Here is a 21626-nt window from a genome sequence, read left to right as displayed (position 1 = left end):
CACTTAGCAAATGAAAATGTTTCTTGCATTTTTTGAAAGGGATTAAGACTACTGGTTCTGGATCCATGAATTTCAACTTTTATGTGAAGACATTTACAATGAATTATAAAAATAACAACTCAAAATGGAGAACTTACAAAGGGATTCTGAGCAATGAAGAAAAGGTAAGGGAAAGTGGGAAGGGTAGAAAAACACAAACCAGTAACATGTATGCTGTCTTGAAATTGAAGGGCAGGCTTTCACTGTCAAGAAAGATTGGAGTTTCAAACTTGTCTAGACTTGGGCTAGGTGTAATTTATGGCTACAGAGTAGATAGTGAGCTTGTCGAAACAGTGAAGTTATCCAGGGACTGGTGAAGCTGTGGGACACACACAGGGAGGCATGTGTATGTCTGCACCCTTCTTTTAAAAAAGTGGTGTAACTGTGGAGCTCAACAGCAGCTGTTGGGGCAAGTCCTTAGCTCAGCTCAGTGTTTGCCCATGCCAGGGCTGCTGTTGGTATGGCACCAGCAAAGCTGAGGGTCAGCTCCAAGTGCATGGGGATGGTCAATCCACCTCCCCCTGCCAAATGAAACAACCCCTCGGGTGAAGGGCAGGGCTGCTGGAGGAGTTTGTCTGAGAACATTTTCCCCTCAAAAACCTCACGTTTCCTTTCAAACAAAAGAAATCCCAAAAGCCTTCCTCCCTGGCCCCACAGTGTTCAGTAAGACCTTCACTCATCATTCCTGAGGGAGCCCAGCTTGCCTCAGGAGAAGGCTGTACCTGGTCCTCAGGGCTGATGGCAGTTTTTGAAGAAAACTTGTTAGAGCTGAAGAGAGATTTCCGGCTAGCCCTGATTTTCTTGGCTTGCATGGCAAGGAATTTCACTGCCCAACATTAATGGGGTTAATATTTTTTTAAATGTTAAACTGAGGGGATGCTGGCCCAAAGAGTGACAAATCAGCCTAGTAGTGGCTGAACTGCAAAGGCTAGTTATTTAAAATGTGCAGGCTGGCAGTTTCCCACAGTGACTTGTTATATACAAGTATCCTTTGAAAGTATTATATACGGTCTTAGTTTCAGCTATGGTACATGACAGAACCTGTCCCATCAGAACCCCATGTACCCTGGCATTTTATTTAAGATATGCTGAGCTCATTTCTCTATCTCATCAGGCTTTTAAGGTTTCCTAGGTCATGATGAAGCATGTCCAAGAACTAATACTGCAAGGACAACTGTTCTGCACAAGGGACTGAGCTGATTCTGGGAAACACTGTATAAGTAGTATACAGCAGTATACAGTAGTATACAGTGCAGTAACAACTGTGTAGCTAATAGTCACTCTTCAAGCTTGATGTAGAAAACTGACCATTTTACTAAAATGCCTAGAAATAGTTCACCTCCGTTTTTTTTCTTTTATCTTTCTATACCATATTTCCAAGAAAGTGTGCTGCAGCACTCTTAAATAAAAAATGATTGCATTATACCAGCATATATTAACTATAAATTATACAATATTGAAACGGTGATAATCTTTCTCCTCCAAGCTAACAGAAAAATGTGATCATCTGGCACAACTAAAAAGATTATTTCTTTCCAGAACTCTCAATTCCTAAAATCTTGTGGCTGAATCCCAGGTTATCAAGGTATTAGTCTTAGGATAACGAAAATCTTTGAAGTTGGATGTCAGGAGCACTTTGAAGAAAGAGACTTTTAAAACAGAGCAAACAATGTGTGCACATTTCATTGCAGGTATTCCAAGGCAACTCCAACTCTGGTGACATAGTGCGCAATAACTTCATCCCTCCAATAGTGGCCCGTTATGTGCGGATTATCCCTCAAACCTGGAACCAAAGAATAGCACTGAAGCTGGAGCTGATGGGATGTCGAATAATGCCAGGTATGGGGTAAGCAGTGCATGGTGCCTCTAAAGCCCACTGTGCTGCCCCAGTGCCACTGATGCCCCCTTCTCTCTTGCAGCTAACAGTTCATTTACACATTCAATGTGGCAGAAACCAAGTCAGAGCACAGAAACCTCCCTTGGAAAAGAAGACAGGACTGTTACAGAGCCCATCCCATCCGAAGAAACTAACTTGGGTAACACTACCTAGTGCCGCATTTTCTCTAGGATGCATCACGTCTTCAGCCGAGTCTGAGCAAACTTTAAACTTTCTCACAAAACATAACTTTTATTTTCCCTTCATACTTTATTTCATACTTTATTAATGACAGAGAGAAGAGGGAGGAGCAATGGGTTCTTTTCCTTAAGGCACAGAAAGAGATTGAAAGCCTTAATTTTCCTTGATGTGTTAAACATTGGGCTTTGGTTTCGCTGTCATATTGGTTGATCTGCCATGCTTGGTGGGTGGCTCAAGGGAATACAGTGAGCACTCAGCAGCAATTTTTGAAAGAGTTCTTTCTCACTCTTTTCCTGTATTTTGTAATTTTTTAATATGCAAGGTAGTCGTCTCACAAAAGTGTTATCTTCTCTCCACACAACCATGACGCCTTCCAGAGTGAGCTCCCAGCTGAAAGCAGCATACAGTAGTGCCTGATTGTGTAATTAAATATTCTTCCATAATGCCTGTGTTCGTGGGGGCTCAGACAACCTTAATTTGCGTAATTCTCCCTGAATTTGCAGTCTTCATCCTTTAATGTTGTGGAGCTAACTTCTTAGACCTTAAAAAGGAAACAAACAAAATTTGGTGCTTATACTGACTGTTTGGTGGGCTCATAGCCAGGCAGGAATTGTCAGATCCACTGTACCAAATGCTACTACCCATTAGGTAGCTGATAGTTGTAGAAATGCCTCTGTGAAAAAACTGATTATAAGAAGCAATCACTGGAAGAAAAAAAAGATTCTGAATCTGCTTGCCAAGAGCCAGCAAGCTCAGTTCATCAGTGCAGCGGTATGAGTAAACCATATCCATGTTCACTGAAAATGAAATCTACTGAGATTTCATCTGCTAAATTGCAAATACTCTGTGGACGCTTCTACTGCCTTATTCTCACAGCTGGCAAGTGTCTGTAGAAACAGGGAACAGCACACTCCTGACACAAGAACCACCCCACTGCTAATTTTCAAATCCCTGCTCTAAAGTATGTTGTGTTAGAATTTACAGTGGCTAAACAGGTTTTTCCCTAGATTCCCTCATGGAAATCTTTGAACCATTTTGACTGAAATGTTTCAGCCAGTTCAGCATGAGCCAGATACTTGGCATATAAAGTTGCAGTCTCCTTTGGCAGATTTATAAGCAACTGAAAACCGAGTGTGTATGAGTGGCTTTTTAAGTCATCTAGTGTGTAATAAAAAAGAATTGCCCTTTGTAAGGATGCATATAGATGCCAAGTCAAGTGTCACCCTTGAAAAAGTATATTCAACTCTTTTGTTTCAACACTGTTCCACATAGGTACGTGGCTGAGGAGTGGCCTTTTAGTTTTATAGTTGTACATTTCCATGTCCTCTTCAAGAAGCATTCCTGCAACTTTATCTACCTTTTGCTGTAGTAAAAATTACCAGCTTCAGAGTAATTTGCCTTTTAAACTTTTATCCCTTTTTTTTTTCTCATGCAGGTTTAAAGCTTACAGCTATAATTGTCCCCATCCTCATCGTGCTGTGTCTATTCTTGTTCTCTGGAATTTGTATCTGCGCAGCCCTACGCAAGTAAGATACTGGTTTTTGTTAAAGGAGGCATTTGTGGGTACATAGCTAGCATGTCCAACTCCATGCCCACTTTCCAGATCCTCTTTACCAGGGAGCTGGGAATTGATCCTGTTTCTCAGCCTTTCTTTTAAGTAGAACTCATGTTGTGTCTCTGTAAATCGTATTTCTTACTGTATGCCTCTCCTAGTCAGAAAAAAATGAAGGTAAAGCAGGTAAGGACTGTGCACCCAGTCCAATGTAACCAGCTGTTCTCTTCACCCTACATATACCCAAAAACACTGAGGTGTAAAGCAGTTGAAGACAGGATACTTTCCACACCAAAGCCAAATAAGAAATTCAGTGAAGGGAAGATTTGAACTAACTATCTGGACCATTTTCTTTTACTTTCCTCCTGTTGTGTTTCTGTATCCCAGTCCCTTAAGTTAGAGCACTTAACCTAGCAGGCTGAAAGCAGAGCTGGGCTCCCTGGAGTTGCACACATACACTGGTGTAAGCAGCTAAAACTAAGCTGTTTCATCTCACAAGTCCAGGTACTGGAAGGAGCACTGCTAACTGTGCTTCCTGCTAAATGCCCATTCCTATGAACCTGCACTTGCGTGTTGAGCCAGGAAATGCTTCTGTCAGCAGATGGGGATTTGGAAGTATAAGCAGTGCTCTGGTGATGCTGCTTCATCACCAGTAATACTCAGGTCTGTCCTGGTTTCCCAGTAAATCTATAAAATAGCCAAAGAATTCAGCAGAGCACACCAAAACATAGCCTGGAGTGACACATATAAACAGAGACACATCAAATTGATGAGTGCCAGCCCCAGAAATCTGAACATCAGCACTCACAACTTGCACATAGATGGAGAAAAAGAAAATGTCAAAGTGCTGGTTTGCATGCCTGGTGTTCTAGTAAACAGCAACCTCCAGGAACTCGAAGTGAAGCCTTGTCCTCAGCCGCTAAATAAAAAGGCTCTGCTGGAGCTAAGGCATGAAGCTGAAATGCTGTGAGTACTGATGTTTATAAATCCTTTTCTCTCCTCACAGGCGAGAAGCCAAAGGACTTTCATATGGATTATCCAGCACTCAGAAATCAGGTGAGTGGAGAATCATGCGCTTTGTCCTGTCCTGTCCTGTCCACTGGGCTAGCAGGAAGGGGTTTATGCAGCTAAGCTTTTAATGCTTGTGAAACAGCATCCACATTTCCTCATTCAAATTCACGTCTTCATACAAGGGAAACGGCAAACGATAGTCCCACTTGTGTCATCCTAGCACAGTGCCCTGAGAAACAATATAATTTGGTTTCTATGACAGAAAGGCAATTAACAAAAGATCTATTATACAGAGTGCATAAATTAGCATGTAAGAGTGCTCCCAGGTGCCCTCCTTTTCCTTCCCACCTCCAAAATACCTATTTTGAAGAAAATTGCTGCTTTTCTTTTCCCCACAGCAGAGGGGATTGCCTTTCTCCAAGAGAGCAAGGGATAATAATTTTTTATGGCTTTAATATTTTCTTCTCACTGCCCTCCCTGGCTGAAACTGTACTTATAAAGCCTAACAACACTGAACTGTATTGAATGAAGGATTGGCTTGAGCATACTGCTTTAGGACATGACTGCAAAACCCTGATGCAGTATTTTCTTTGTCTTGCTCAATAACATTTTCTAGATGGGGTTCCCATCAGCTTGGAAGTTGGGGAGTTTTTCCTGGCCAATCAATTCTGTAGAGGAATATCCTTCTGAAACTCAGCTTTCCATGAAAACCCCAAATCACTAAGCATTTCATATGTCTCTTGAAAAGTCTGTTGCAATAGCTCAGCTCCGAAATTTCATCCTTCAGCAGGTGCTGACATCAGTGAAAGGAATGCTGTTACCCACTGCAGCTTGCCCTCATTAGAAAATTAATTTGTACTTAACTTCATATTTGCTAATATGATTTTTCAAGGTCACATCATAATCCTGTCTCACTTGCTAATGAGGACAAATCCCAAGAAATTGGAGATAGCCTCTTACCCAGTCAGTTCATTTGTTGCATGTCTGCTTCATAAATCAAGCTCCTAAGCCCTTGTGAACCAGGCTTGTGGCTTAGAAAGCTGTGAGCCAAACTCACCTCTCCACAGACCTGCTGGCACAGGCTCCAGCAAGTCCCTGACACTGTGGATTTTTTTCTTTCCTGTCTTACAAGGATGTTGCGAGAACAAGTTAATTGATGAGTGCAGGTGCTCCGATACCAACAAAATGGAAGCCACACTAACCTACTGAAAAAAAGAGAAATTTTAAGCATTATTTTTGCCAGATATTCAATGCCAAAACATAACTGACTTAAAGCTGGTATTTTATCAGTATAATATACTTTGTTAAGGCATCACTGTAGGCACCTACAGAGTTTGAGCCCTTCTTGCCAAAATATCTTATATAAACTTGGAAATCCCAGTTGATGATTCACTTCTTCCTTCACCCTCCATATTTAGGGGGCTTTTTTTAAACAAACAGCCCATTTTAGTCATATTTTGAACTATTTCAATCTATTGACAGCAATGAGTATACCAAAAATTAAACTTTCTGGTAAGCCTTTTAAGCATTTAACTTGCTGATAAGCCTTTTATTTTTATTTCTTTTTCATAGGTTGTTGGAAACAAATCAAGCAGCCCTTTACCAGACATCAGTCAACTGAATTTACCATCAGCTATAACAATGAGAAGGAGACACCACAAAAGCTGGATCTGGTCACCAGTGACATGGCAGGTAACAGTGGCTCCCCTTCAGATGCATTCCTTTTGCTCTGTGTGCAGAGCTGGTAGCAGGGAGAGGGATGGCCCAGCGATGTTACAGGCTTCAGCTCTTATGCAAGCTGGGCCCAGAAATAGATTTATTCATGTTTATCCCAGATGTATAGTGAAGCAGCTAAATATATTAGGCAGGGAAAGACCACTATTGTGGAATTTTTTTCTTGGAGTTGTTTGAAAAATTTCCTGACTCTGAAATAGTTACAGCTGAAGGTACTGGTGGAAGGCACTCAGGCGTGGATGGAGTGCAAGAATGTGCCTAGGATAGGATTGGTTCCTTTTGCTGACTAATTTTTGTGTTTCTATTTAAACACAAATGTCTCTGGGAATGGAACAAAATATGGTGCTCCTTGCTGCTGATCAAAGAGAAAAATTACTTAGTCGGTTTATGGTGGGATTTCATGGACAGCTGGAAGTTGTGCTGAGATCCCTGTGCAGCTTTCCTGGTGCCTGAACTATCTGGGAGATGAGGCCTCCTGAAGTGGAAGCAGGTAGATGAGAGAAGAAAAAAGCCAGCCACAGTGCTCCTCTCCTGTGCTACCTTGGCTCCAGGTCACTGTTTGGATAGAGAAAATCCCTGCATCAGTACTATTTGCATCCCAAAGGGATGATTTTTTAATGTACCCTCTTAGCACATCTTATCCCCACCTAGTCTAGTCTGTCTGGTATGGCTAGTGAGACCAGCCATTTCATGGGATCAGTGATCAGCACTCTTGAAGAAAGATTAGTTTGCTGCTTCCAGCCTCCAGAACTAGAAATTCCTTAGAATTTCTTCATTGTGCTTGGCAGAGAAATACATTTAAAAAACAAATGGATGGTTACTGTAATTCCATATGGTGCTGCTCTCAGTATCTTTCAAAGACAGTTTCAATCCTTTATAGAAACTTTCAATATAAATATGCAGAGACCTATAAAGCAGCTTTTAGGAAAGAGAATGAATAAAGATTGCTCACAAGTGATGGTTATTTGGTTCCCTGGCCACATCTAGGAAGCCTTTACTCTCTCCACCATCCCCTCCTGCTGTGTTTGTGGGAAGTCTTAACTCTCAGCCTGGCTCAGGCACATTCCCAGCCTTAGCATTTCACCTGCAGTCTCCTTAAAAATAAAAAGCATGAAACAAAAATGTGAATGCAACCTAGAAATGTGCCATTTAATAATTTAACTGTAGAAAGCACACAATTTGCATATAGGTTATCATGCTACATGAAATTCCCTCACTTCAGACCCCCAGCTGCTTGCCAGTGCCCAAAGGCAGCCAGGAGGAAGTTGAGATGCTTCATCCTGAGCGAGAGAGATTTCTGGGGATGGCGGCAGCGATGCTGGGGAGAGCTGCACCACTTACTTAGTGAAATATCATAACACCTTCACCCTACATGCTGAAGTTTGGGACACAGCCAGAAACTGCCAAAAAGATTCACAGGACATATGGGATCGAATTCGACGCTCATGTCAGATGAACCGCGATGCCAGAACAGAAACCGAGCTAACTTCTTCACGCCTGCATGAAAACACGATACTTTAGCAGTGTCATTTACTAGAGCTGTTCAGGCCACCGTATGTATCTGTAAGAGATTGTCACCAGCGCCAAAGCGAGAAAGTTAGAACGTTCACTTTTCTCATAATAGTATTACTGGTTTTTTCAGAAAACCTTCTAGTTCAGATCTCCTCACATGGCAGCCTGGCATCTACCTTAACTAGAGGTGCAAACACGCACTTCTTGAGGCCCTATTTCCTCCATCTCACTCCTTGCTCCTGATCAGGCCGTTTGCCTTAGGCCAGGTCTATCCCTGCCATCCCCCTTGACCGGGTGACTGCCCAGTTTCTGCGGCAGCACTGTTCCCACTTCTCCCCCCAAGCTCATCCCCCCTGGCATGCCCACAGCCGTGCTGAGCTGGCTTAGCACATTTCACACTTCCATTGACTCTCTTGGCTGCCGTTTTGCCTAACTTCATCCTTCTTGTCAGTCAGCTACTGTGAGATGCCTTTTAAATAAAGCCGGCTCGTTAAGAATCCTCTGGGCATTTTAATTATTCCAAAAGTGGAACACTCATTTTGGAGAACTTCTTGCTCGTGGATCTTCATGCAATGTCCTTTGTCCAGTTTGTTGCTAATATTTTGTTGACCTCACTCTTTTTTTAGGGCTTTAAACTATACTCCAGAAATGTTGATTTATTTGGGAGGGTAGGTGGGGAAAGGGAGGGAGGGAGTAGGAAAAGAGGGGGCAGATTGGAGCTCCTCCATGGAAGAGCTTCTGCCATGTTCTGCAACTCTTACTCGCTGAAGGAGGCTACAGGATTGGTGTTGGGGAAAGGTTTCCTCACATCCCCAATAACCACACATTTGGCGCAATAACAGAGTAGTTTTTCAGCATAAAATACCTACCTATGCATAAGTATTATATACATAACCAAACTATGCCTTACTGAACATTTCATACTTCTTTTTAGATTATCAGCAGCCTCTCATGATTGGGACTGGGACGGTAACACGTAAAGGATCTACTTTTCGCCCCATGGACACCAAAGAGGAGGGAAGAAGGGGGAGTTCTGAGTTTGAAAATCACTATCACTGCCCTCACAGAGCTAACAGGCACGAATATGCTCTGCCCCTGACCAGCCAAGAGCCCGAGTATGCCACCCCCATCATAGAGCGGCACACAGCAAGAGAAAATAATTTCCCCTCTGAGAACGGCTACAATGTTCCTGTCGCCTCATCTCAGATACATTCCCTTACTGCCGGCAGCTTCTCCACTTCATGTAAGACCGACACCAGGAACGGAGACTATCAGACACCCCAGAGTGTCATAAACTACGACAAACCCAAAGTTAATGGTGTTCTGACCTCCGTGAGCTACAGCACAGACTACCAGAAACCCCAGCAAACTGCTCTCGGGGGCGAGGGTTACTCCACGCCCAGGGACTGCCTAAAGCCCATAAGCCAGACAGCAATGACAGCTCTCTTGTGATTTGCCGAGCAGGAGCGGCGCGGTGCGCAGGAGCGTCACTGCACAGCTTTCTGAAGTGAAAACAGAGTTTGGAGGGACTCTGCTGTGGGAGGCAGAAGGCAAACAAGCCCTGTGTACATAATATTGCTGTCTTGCTGGGTTCTGACATCTGAAGAAAGCATATGCTGTTTATCACTGTTTATAGCAAGAGAGATGTTATCAGTGAAGACTGTACATCTTATTTTCTGTAACTGATCTCAGTGCTCCATTTGCAATGTGTGCAATTTGTACATAGCTTTTATTTAAGGAGAATTTCTTAAGTTTCCTTTTCACCTGGGGGTTTGAAAGGATTGCAGAAATGACTATTTAAGAAAAACAGTCCTCTTTTTCTGTCTTTATCTTACCTGCTGCTGTACTGGCAGCTGTAAATGGTGTATCTTACGGTTGTGTTGATTCATCTCCTTTGCTGTGATAACTGAAGATAGGGCTGTAGTTCTTACTGGGAGAATAGAAGTTAAACTACTTGCTGCATAATGTGCATGAGACAAGGCAGCTGAGTATTTAAATACTGTGCTCAAACACAACTTCCCAGCTGCTTTTTTAGCAGCAATTCTCACATGCTTGAATTTGATCTAGCATACAAGCTGAGCCCATCTAACTTCCAATTCATGTTAGAAAAAAGGTAGAAAGGCTGAAACTAGTTTTGGGTTCAAGCCATGGTTATCACTCTATAACAGAAAAAAAACCAAACCAAAAAACCAAACGAAACCAAACGACACATCCAACACCAGATAACCTAGGGGAGTTCCTTCAATTTTATTTTACTTAGGAAGTGTGTGTGTAACCAAAATGTGAATTTACAGCTGAGAATTCAAGGCTGTTCAAGCCCTAGCTGATTCTTTTGCTGCTAAACTATAAGGAAATTTGTTCCTTGGCACAAAGCAGCATACTTCCTGAACTCTTCATTTCTCTACTAGGTATTTTTCTGTCTTACAAATTTAGTGTAACATTTCTGTTAGAAGTATTTCAACTAAGTAAAACACAGTGTGTGTATGGGTTACTGTTGCAGTTAATTTTGCAAGACAGCAGATCAGCACTGTTGTTTTCTAATAGTTTTTCTTTTGCAGCTAATGTTTCCCTTAGTTCCGTTTTCGGACAAACTTGAAAAAGCTTGGGATTGGGTGCAATGTATCGCACAGCAGCTGGCTCCTCTTTCAGCAGAGGCAGCTTTGGAGCAGAACAGCTTCTGGTCGTGACTGGGACCGTCCACTGCCCTTCTACCTCCAGTGCTTGGGGCATTTCTTTGAATTCGAAAGCTTGTCCTAAAATGCCAAGAAGCTATATACTTCTGTGATGAAAGAATGGTGCTATAGTTAAAGCACAAGGTTGGGAAACGAGACCAGTAAAACCTGAGCTCTGGGAAAGTCGCTCTTTGAAGGCCCTCCATTTTTTTCCTTGTATATAAACAAGGGATAATTTGCAAAGGATGCAACGAAGACTGATCAGTCTGTTCGCAGAGTGCTCTCAGATCTCTGGGTGCAAAGTGCTGTCAGAGGACAGACTGCAGTGGTACTGCTCACAAATACTGCTCACTCCAGCCATACCCGAACTTAAGGCAAGCTCTGAGTGGGTTCTTTGCATACCCTTGTTTTGCGGCCTCAGGTGGTGCCATTCCCCAGTGCTGCCGCACCATGCATGCGATTACCGTGCAAAGAAGAAAGAGTCAAGGTAACCTCGTAGCCTTCCTGTGTTTGCTGTCAATACAGTTTCTGTGAAATGTCTAAAACACCTCAGGTCCTGAAGTGAAACAGCAGCAGCCTGTTTGTTAGACCGAGCTGGGCGGTGTTGTTTACCTTCTGTTGTTTACATGTCTGTGTAAATAAAGAACACTGGTATTTGTAAATCAGCCACACAGGCCTGCCACTTCACTCGGTGACTCGATCATCACTGCACGCCCACTCTCGCACATACCCTGCAGGGTGAGAAGGAAGCGTTCCTTACGCCCTGCAAAAGTGCCAGTTGCGCTGCTGCAATTCATGGCCCCAGTGTGACAGGCTAAAAAAAGATTCTCTCAGTGCCCCATTTAGCCCAGACTGTCCATAAGCTCCAGAGAAGAACCCACAAACTCCTGTGCCAAACCCTGCTGCTGGATGTATATGATTGAGGAAAGCATGAGGATGCCCTCCTGATGAGCCTGAAACCAATCCTCTGCCCACACAACTAATTAGCCTGACTTGTCACTTGACAAACAAGTCAGTAATCAGGCCTACTCCCCATCTAATGAGGCAGCTAAATAACACAGCAATGCAAGTGGACCAGGCAGCAGATGACACTACTTATATTATAATGAACTTTTGCATACTTCTGCCACATGCTTGGCACATCTGCAACATGGTACAAGTGTCAAAGGCTTCTTGGCAGCATCTGCCCATTTCTGCTGTCATTCAAAACCATCTTAACACAGTTGATTTATCCTAATGGAAAGTTTGGTCTCAATTTGCACCTTGTCTTCACCCCCACCCCCTCAAAAAAACAACCCAACAAACCTGCAAAGGTGGCTTAAAATATATCCACGATCATCTTGAGCTTTCCTTCACAATGCCTTGGTGCTGACAGGGACTGAGGCAGCACATCTCCTGGTCACTGCCATGGTGCTTCATGGTTCACATCTTAGTGACTGCTGTGCGTGGTTAACACGAAAAGCTTCAAGCCTCTCCACCTTGGCCTAGCAGCAGATATGCAAGGGAACTTCCTACCCTACGTCTCTGTATCCTAATGTGGTAGAAATGAAAGAGGAATTGGTGTAGGAATGAAAGAGGATTGCCTGAATCCTACCAGTGCTAGTGCTCATCCTCATGTCCATCCTCTGAATGGCTTTTTACATACTGATACATCAAACTCCAGCTTGTCTACATCAGCCTGTCCTCACTGACAAAGCCAGATGCAGGTTTAACACCAGCAGCCTTATAAAACATCACAGGTTTAAAAACATTTGTTCCACAGTGAAGGTTAGAGTATGCACCATTTTGGGTTATTTCTACACTCAGAAGGCCTGTTAGCTCTGGATCTCTCTCCAGCATCTCGAAGAGATTGTGTGAGAGCAGAGTCTGATCCTCTGGTCAATGGACACTTTCAGTGGTGTTTTGGTCCCAAACTTCTTCCTTGAGCAGGCACTCCCAGTGGTTAGGAACAGTAAAGCCAAGTCAGAGTCCACAGGAAAGTTAAATATTAACTGCTCTTGGAACTAAGGACCTGCCTGTCCCATTGCTATTGACAGCAAGTCTGACTTTGCTGGGAACAGCACTTTAACTGCATATGTCTGACCAAGGGAAAGGAAGGAGGTGGCTCTTGAGGTAAGAAAGTGTAAAAAATGGTGTCAGCTACCTACATCTGAAACCAAAAAATGACAGCATGCATTTCCAGCTGGTGCCTTATATTTAAAACACAAATTTTAAAAAGCAACTACAACAAAGGTTCCAAAAATACCACAGGAAAAACACAAATTTTCTTTGCTCTCACCTCCTTAGACTGGCAAGTAGATAGCAAATTCTTATTTCTTTTATCAAGTACCTTTCTAATGCTCAATGCAAAATCATTTTTCCTATCAATTGTAATTCTAGAGTATTTCTTTTAGCTGATAAACATCAGATATTAAACCCTACCCTAGTACCTACCACGATCTTTACATCCAACAGGCAATAAATTAAAATTAGCCCTAGACTGGAATTAGGATTTCCTGGCTCAGGGTGTGTCCTGCTTAGAGCATCACCTGCTCTCCTTTTATGGTCTTTGTCTGGATCAACGGCCTGGCCTCACCTCCCTCTCCAGACACCAACCACAGAATGGGTTCAACCAGCTTAGTAGCCCACTCATTTCAGCAGTCTGCAGAGATGGGGGCAGGCAGGGAAAGCCCTGAGGCTGATCTGCACCCCTGGCATCTGAGAGTATTGTGAGCACTGAGCTAAAACAGCAGCAGTCACAGCAGTGTCTCTCAACACCTGTGTGTAAATGACAGATCCCTCCCTGCCTCCTTATTTTAAAAAAACAAAGGAGGTTGGATTCCAATCATTAGAAGCAGCTTGTGAATCTCGTGGCTGGCCTGCATTATTGGCATGGCTAAAACCTGGGAAGATGAAGTTTTTAATACAGACATCCTTCAGATTTATCCCACTGACTGCCAAAGAGCTGGCAGTTCTTCACTCCATGGGCAGATTTTAGTGGCACACCCTGTCTGAGGCACAAAATATTCTCTATACAGGATGTGAATATCAGGCTATAGGTCCCATTACAGGAGCAGATGCCTAACTGTGCTTACCTGTTTGGTGGATCGCTATGATTAAAACAAAAAGTGAAAAAATGAAGAGAGTTCTAAGAAGGGAGTCTGTGGTCTCACAGCAGTCCTGCAGGATCAGATGCCCACTGAAAAGTAAACTTGTAGAAACACATCTGTATTCTTCTGTTCCCCCTCTCTCCAAAACTAGGTAAGCTTTGCTCAGCAAGTGGACATCTTAAAGGCTCCTCAGCCTGTAATCAGGCCAGACCTAAGGAATGACAAGGTTATGTTGTTGCATTCCTTTTTCCTTATTATTTTCCATAATAAAAATTGTGTACTGACCTTTTCTTTCCAATGTCAGCTATGATGTAAGTTTGTACTGACCTCCAACCTCCACTGTGACTAGCACAGTGTGAAAGCAGAATTTACCATTTCATTTGAAACTCATCAGTGTTGTTGATACCTACACTGAAAATTACCCTGCCATAGCTGTGTGGGGTTAACGAGACTAACATTGCAATGCCCGTGATTTATTGAAGACAGAGTGAGTTTCACAGAACATACTTATTTAAAAGGAAGGTGCCACTTCTGCACAATCAGTTTCAAACTCAAAATAGAAACCTCTCCTGAGGGCTTCCTTTTTTTGAAGCCCCCCTGCTCCCCCCCGGTACAGTCCTACAATCCATTAAGGACGCGCGACAAGGAGTCAGATAAAATATTTCTAAACTAGATAAAGACAAGAGGGAAGACATCCGTAGTTGAAGAAAACTCATGCTACCAGTGATAAGGAGGATGCCTCACATCTGACTTTCTGTGCTATCTCATTGTATAGTCTCGACATGAGAATTTGGAGACTTTTTCATTCAAACTTCACCGATTTGTTTAGGCTTCGCCTCACATTAAGTGGCTATTAAGTCCTGAAAAACCTTTGCCATTTACAGTAGGCAAAGGTTATTCAGTAACCTCTTGTCCTGGCCTGAGTTAATTCATTACTTACTCAGACACTCACAACACAGCTACTGCTCTGCCATGTGACATCCAAGAGATTACCATTCTGTTTATTTTTGTACAGTCACAAGTATAAAAAAGAGAAATCCAGGAAGGAGACAACTTAATCGAGTTAAAGCACACATAATTTTTCACCATAGCAAAACATATAAGTCAACAAATACGACACAATCGTGTTATTAAGGCTTTTGTGCCCTGAATAATCACCCTGAACAGATCTCAAGAATCCGTAATTTTGACTAGACACAAAATTTTTAACAGACTTTACAGGAAAAGCTCCCTTCACGCATTAATAATCTGCATTATTGGCTAACCCGAAGAGGAACAATACCCTGAATACTCAGCATTTCCTCCTACAAAATCTGAGCTACCAAAAAGAGTGAGAAAACTTACAAACATAACAAATTATTCAAAGCTGGTAACATTCTCTCAGCCAGATCAGATGACAACAGACAATAATAGACTTTAAAAACACATGTACGTTGCCTACTAGAAGGCAGGCAAAAAGGTAGAGAGGGAGCCAAAATTCTAGGCTTAAAAGTAACACCAAGAACAATTTAAAACAAACAGTATAGAAACACACAGCAACGGCTGATGCCTGCCCCGCAACAGGGAGCTTATCAGGAGACCTCCTCCATGAGGAGTGGCAGATAGCAGAGAAGATAGCAATGCTTGCCATAAAACAAGGGGAGAAAAGACTCAGAAAGACAGTAACTACCCACCACCCCACCTCTGGTACGAATGACTTAACCCCCTGAGCATTCACTAGAGACCGGTCTTTACAAATCTGTTTTGTGCATCTTAATTTCTCTGGCCCAGGCACATACCCATTTCACAGATGGGCGAACTGAGATAGACAGATATGCTGCCACCTGTCCAGAGCTGTAGCAACAAATCAAACCTATCTGAAAATGTAAAGGCCTCTGAAAACACCAACCACAAACCTGTGAAAAGTCCTCTGTCACGGGGGGAAAGACAGGGGCGATAAAGACTAAGACGAGCTAGCAGACCTCACTTGAAGAGGCAGCTTTTCTTCACATCTATGGCTAAGCTTTTTATCCTTAAGTGACACCATCTGTTCTGACAGACAGTTTTATAAAATTTGAATAAGGTGACCTGGATAAAGCATGCCTGTTATATGGAAATGCTGGTGTCATATGTGGATGTGCAAAGGTTGTGGATGGTTCATGCACCTTCTCTTCCACACTTATCCAAGCGCTTCCAGTGTGTCATTAAAAAAGGCACAAGCCTTTTTTGACATGCCACAAGACAAAGAGAGTCATGCTTTTATTAACAATGCTGCAGTAAGTTCTCTACTGTCATACAAGGGCCTTGCAGATGGCAGTCACACTCCTTTAAGGTACGTATTTCATGTATATAGGTAACTTTTTAACATATGAAGTCATAGTCCATCCTCCCCCCTTTACAGTACAATCGCATCACTGTACAAGGACCAGCACCAAGGACATAAATATGTCTCTGAACATTCTACTGATCACCTGGTTGATGACAAAAAACAAGGTCTGGAGACTGGACTATCATCTGGTGGTCACTGGAAACGAGTAGCAGTAAAGATGATGGTGGGTCAATGTGAACTGACCTTCCTCCTCCAACCAAGAGGATTCTGTCTGAAACTGGACTAGAGCAAAACGCAATTGTCATCTCCTTTTTTTTCCCACTTCTCCTCACCAGTTTGACATGACCATGGGCAGTCTCTGTTCCAGCAAATATTCCAGGACAAGGCTGGTTCTGTATCATGATTGAAGGGCACTGGCAAAGTGCAGGCAGGAGTATTTATGAACCTACCTGGTATCTCACTTCATGTTTTATCAGTGCATTTGGTCCCTTCTTTTGGAAAGCCTTAACCCATCCACAAACAAGAGATAAAAAATTTCACTCCACGTCTCTGAGCTTGTAAGAGAGTAGAGCACTCATTTTTTAAAGTAATTGATGGGGATAATCAAGTGGTTTTTAGCAAGTCACGAATGCAGAGCTATATGAAATTATACATGTCTGTGTTTATGAGTGTTTGGACATATGCTTCGCTGATATGTAGAGAGCACAATTTTTAACTGTAAGATGTGCCATCTGCAAACTAGTTGCTACAGGATGTCAATTAGACTGGATGTTAATTATTTTAAGATTACATGTTACTAGAAATAGTCCTAATGAATAAAGTTGTTCTATACTTTTAAATTAAAAACTCCAACCAACCAACCAAACCACAAAAAAACGAACAACCGACCCACAAAACAATAGGTTCCGTTTCTCAAAGCTCGTTAATGCTGAAGATTGGAAGGAAGCTGCTGCCCCCTCTTGGCACTACATACAAATGCAAATACTTTGCACCAAAAAAAGAGGATTCAGGTCACAAATTGCAATTAGTGAGTAATAGACAAGTTTGGGTGTGGAAAACAACATAAAGCTGACACAGCCCCAAGTACACTTGCCTACTTACCCAGACCACTCAAGACAACCCCATTAACTTAGTAAGTGGGGGTCATAATACATAGAATTGCCATGTCTTTCATTTTAAAATAAAAGTTAGTAATATGTGACCTGGATTTAAAATAACACTTAAATTAACACTTAAAGGAGCACCCTAATTCTGCTGGCTTTCCGAATTGTCTTATAACACCCCACATCTCTCAGGAATTAGAACACCTGAACTGCCACACTGGATAAAAAAGGAATATCAAAAAACCAGAAAAGCCTGAAGTAGCACTCAATTGACAGCTATAAAGAAATTCATATTTATCATATATAAAAAGTCAATTTCTCAGTTCCAAGCCCAAACCCGCCACCCTCAGAAGCTGAGGGTACACACAGCAGAGTTTAAATTGTAGCACGCATGGGGAATCCCTTCTCACAGAACCACAGACAACATGCAAATTATAAATTAAACCAAGAGGAACTAGTGCATTTATGAACATAACTCAAAGGCTTCACTTCTACTAGAGGATCACTCAAAGGCTTCACTTCTACTATGGACAACCTACAGCAACCTTCTTCCCCTACCTTTAGCTGAAGAAGAGTCAACAGTGGCAAACTCTCTACAGGTTGTTCCAGTAGGGATTGAATAGGGACACCCCAGTTCTTATTGGAAGGGAAAGCAATCAAGTCAAGGACATTTCCAGCAGTGTATGCCCAGTGGGCCAAACACGTAACTATTCCAGTTCAGCAGCATGACTGTTAATGCTTCCATTACCCTAAAGAAATGGATGACAGACAGAAGCACTGGGACAACAGCAAGTAAAGTAACATTAGAAAAAATATTTTCATGGGAATCTGACTTATTTCATTTGACAGAAGTAACGTCTATGCAAATATTTAGACAGTTCATAGGTTAATTAAGATTAATCAACAGGATTTACAGAGATTTACTGATTAATTTGAAGACTTGCAGTTTCAACAGGGAAGTTACCCAGCAACTGTCTCCCAAGCACCCCTGACTTCCAGCACTACAGGCAATCAAAACATATCTGTGAATGCCTGTACTTTCACTTTACTTGTACTTACATTTTCCTAACCTCCTGATTGAGACCCAGCCATTGAAAACCAGGCAGCAGGGAGCTGATGGCCCCACAACTGAAGGAGGGGAAGCTGGGGGACCGGCTAAGGCTGCATTGCTTTTGCATTTCAAAAAGGAAGTTTGGAAAAATAGTGCAAAAAAGGCTGTAGGAAATTGTGACACTATCTGTAGTAGAAAGTTACAAAGAAAAACTGTAACCAGTTCTCCTGGGAACAATAGATGGACTACTAACATACCTCCCACAGGGGACTGGAAGAGCATACTCCTGCAGAGCCTTCTAAACATTGGCAGTTCCAGTGCTTACCTAGGTACAGCTGGGAAACACAAGTCTCAGCACACAAGGCAGAAGGCTAACAAAGAGACAGTGAGTAATTCTGACAGCTGATTGAATCAAACACTTGTATGGAGTGTGGAAAATTTACCCAAGTGGCTTAAATTTTCACCTAGGAATTGAAAACCCTTGAAAACTACTACTTGGCCTTTTTTCAAACTTTTGGCTTAGAAGCATCACGTCCTGCACAGGAGTGGGCATCAGGAGCAGATTCCGAAGTAGGTCTGTAGGAAGGGAACACCAGGCAGAGAAGCTAAGACAAGGCTACTCTGAAGCATTAAAAGCAACAGCTACCTCCACAAGAAAAGAAAATCCAAAGAAATTGAGTATTTATCTTTCAAAGTCAGCAAGTTTTCCACTTCTCAACTCCCCGGTTCCCTTCCAACTGTGAAACTTCTAAAGAATTGGGAATTGCATCATATTGGAAAAGACACACTAGACAAGGTGATAATATTTTCCAATTACTGCAGTGTAAGTTCAAGCTTATAAAGGCAAGCTTGAAATATGTTAGGCCATTTTCTTTTCAGGCCATTGAGGTGAGGTTGAACCAGCAAAACCAGACTTCTTACACATATCCTAAGTCAGGACACATTTCTCTTCTGTCACATGTGGGTCTCTGGAAACAAAACTGCAGAGGACTATTCAGTGACCTCAGTCACTGGGAGCAGCCTCTGAGCTCCTTCAGCAGGACACTGGGACACAAAGAAATTTTGAATTATCTTCTTCGACCTCAGGTGACACAAAGAAATAATTTTGTTTCTCCTCCTTCTATCATCATCATTCATAGCTGCCTCTATTCCTCTGCTTGTTTTACAACAACTCCAAGCAAGATCTCTCTCCTTTCCCTCTTCCTTCCATCTGCTGAAGTCACCCATATCTAAACCCTCCTAAAAATTTTAGAGCTAAAAAATAAGTAGTTAACAGTTCCAGCCCTCACCAATTGTACATTCTACATCTTTTCATCCAACATGACTCAGCTGTGTCTATTGAGACAGTTCCTACGCTCACAGTTTACTGCCCTCTGCTTACACACTCCCGATAAATCCTTAAGCACTACCATAATTATACTACTACCAGTTACCACACCACTGCCTTTCACTTGAGCTCTCTGCTCATTCAGAGAAACGTGATGCTTTAGGGCAAGACAACCACTCAAGTATAGGTGAGAGATGATTTCTTCTAAAATACAATTTAAAACACAAAACAGATGCTCAATCTGAACAAAAAGACTTTAATATCAGGACTAAAAGTTTTAACTTATAAAGGCAAGTGTTTTGTAACTTCAGTGGAAAAGTAAGAGTATTTCAGCATGCATGGAAAACAAACACCAACCAAAAAAAAAGAGAGATAATGGGCAGTTTCCCCAATTTTACCCAAGTGACGTAACCCTTTGACAGGTCTGGGTCCTTACAGCTCTTCCTAGTCAACGGCTCCAGAATATTTATGGTATTATTATACAGTCAGACACTGCAAATTTTTTTTTTTTTTGAACTGAAAAACATTCAGCAGGAAATGCATCTCAATGAAATTTGAGACATATTCTGTAACTGTGTCTTTCAAAAAATGTAATTTGCTCTTAACCATTGCTGGCCAAGACTGGATTAGAGTCAAACTTCACATTATACTGGTTTGGTTTCCCCCGTATTATTTCCTTTTTGGCCAGGGTGGACTACATGCTTAACAAAGGACACAACATAGGGTTGGGTCTCTTCTACGTATTTAAACAGAAGAAAATGAAATACAACTCTGAATTAGGTGCAGAAACCACTGCAATGCAGAAGAGTATATTTATTTACAGGCTAATAAAAATATATTATATTCAGCTTAGCTAGGTGAACGCCTGTTTTGCAAAATGTTCTATCTACTACAGAAATGAGAGTAACCCATGATGTAATTATGTTTGGATAAATACAATAAATATCTGAATTTTGTTTGATACAACTGTGGATTAACATATATTTAGACGGATACAAACCCTCTTCATTGCCAAGAATACACTTCTACAAAGGAAATACTACATACAACCTTTGATCACAGTTAAATTTATTGCCATAAAGCACTTTCCTTATCTTACATGCTTTTAATTAACATTGGTCCCAGATGCCAACAAACACTGCCCACCTTTAGCTTAAAATACAATTGTCTTACTGAAGATTTTAATAGGAAAGGAATTATATACCAAAAAAAAAAAAATTGCAAAATTACTTTTAGAATATGATTTTATTCTTTTAAGTAAAAATATATATACACTCGCAAGTAAACTGTTTTACACTTTAAAAAATAAAAATGAAGTCTGAACACTGACTTTCCTCAGAAATTCTTCCAAGTCTAACTCATTCAACCTCTGGGAATCAGCAGGACTGAGTCTTCCAGTTACTGACAAAGGGGAGAATACACATTTGTCCATTGAATCTGGAAATCTCAACTTGCAAAACTTTTCTCAGTTTAAATATTAATCTCTAAGCATTTCAGTATGATTGCAAATAAACCAGTACATTAAATCAGCTGGTAAGAAGTACAGAGTACGTGGAGACAGACTGTAGTGTCTGAGTAAAATCCTCCCATCCGGGGCTTCCTAAACAAAGATTATAAAAACTGCTGGGAAGGAAATCTGGTGATAATTTACTGCTACCTGATATGTCTACTCCGAGTCATTTTCCTCAGCAATTGTTCCTTCTGTTGATCTCATACAGAGATAAAAATAATAAGAGCAGAGAAAAGGTCCAGCAGAGGAAGAAAAGAGCACAGCATCACATGAAACTGGCAGATGAGGAATGTTAGGAAAATAATGCTAGAAACATTCTTCCACTTCAGGCTAAAACTGATCAAATGCATTGTACAGAAAACACAGTGTACCAAGAAATAACGAAGAACAAATAAATTAAAATTTTCACTTTTCCCTCAAATAAAGGGAAACTGTACAGGCAAATTGAATGTCTTTTAAAAAAATTCCAAGACTAGTTGGACAAGTCTATCTTCTTAGAACTGCAGAAAGATTTCACACGGTGATGATTTTCAAAGACAAGATGACCACTACCTAGCTTTCCACTATCCCTTCCTGACAGAGAGGACATTGAGTGTTCCAGGCCACAGACAGTTTCAGAGTGCACTCTGCTTGAGTAGCTG

At 41.7% G+C, this 21626-nt stretch overlaps 1 protein-coding gene across 1 annotated transcript in view; it reads left to right on the top strand.

Moving 5' to 3' along the window:
* Positions 1-9377, top strand: part of LOC309585339 (discoidin, CUB and LCCL domain-containing protein 1-like) — a gene marked incomplete at its 3' end in the record, with an annotated part of 154941 nt that extends 145564 nt beyond the window's left edge. The window contains exons 10-16 of the mRNA XM_082302002.1: positions 40-164; positions 1731-1878; positions 1959-2075; positions 3552-3642; positions 4675-4724; positions 6252-6371; positions 8860-9377. Of these exons, the coding sequence (XP_082158128.1) occupies positions 40-164; positions 1731-1878; positions 1959-2075; positions 3552-3642; positions 4675-4724; positions 6252-6371; positions 8860-9377 (1169 nt within the window). The remainder of the gene's footprint in view (positions 1-39; positions 165-1730; positions 1879-1958; positions 2076-3551; positions 3643-4674; positions 4725-6251; positions 6372-8859) is intronic.
* Between the last annotated feature and the right edge of the window lie 12249 nt (positions 9378-21626).

The sequence above is a fragment of the Coloeus monedula genome, assembly GCF_965178545.1.
Source record: "Coloeus monedula genome assembly, chromosome: 2".
In the NCBI taxonomy this organism is placed as follows: Eukaryota; Metazoa; Chordata; class Aves; order Passeriformes; family Corvidae; genus Coloeus; species Coloeus monedula.
This window is presented reverse-complemented; position numbering and strand designations above follow the sequence as displayed.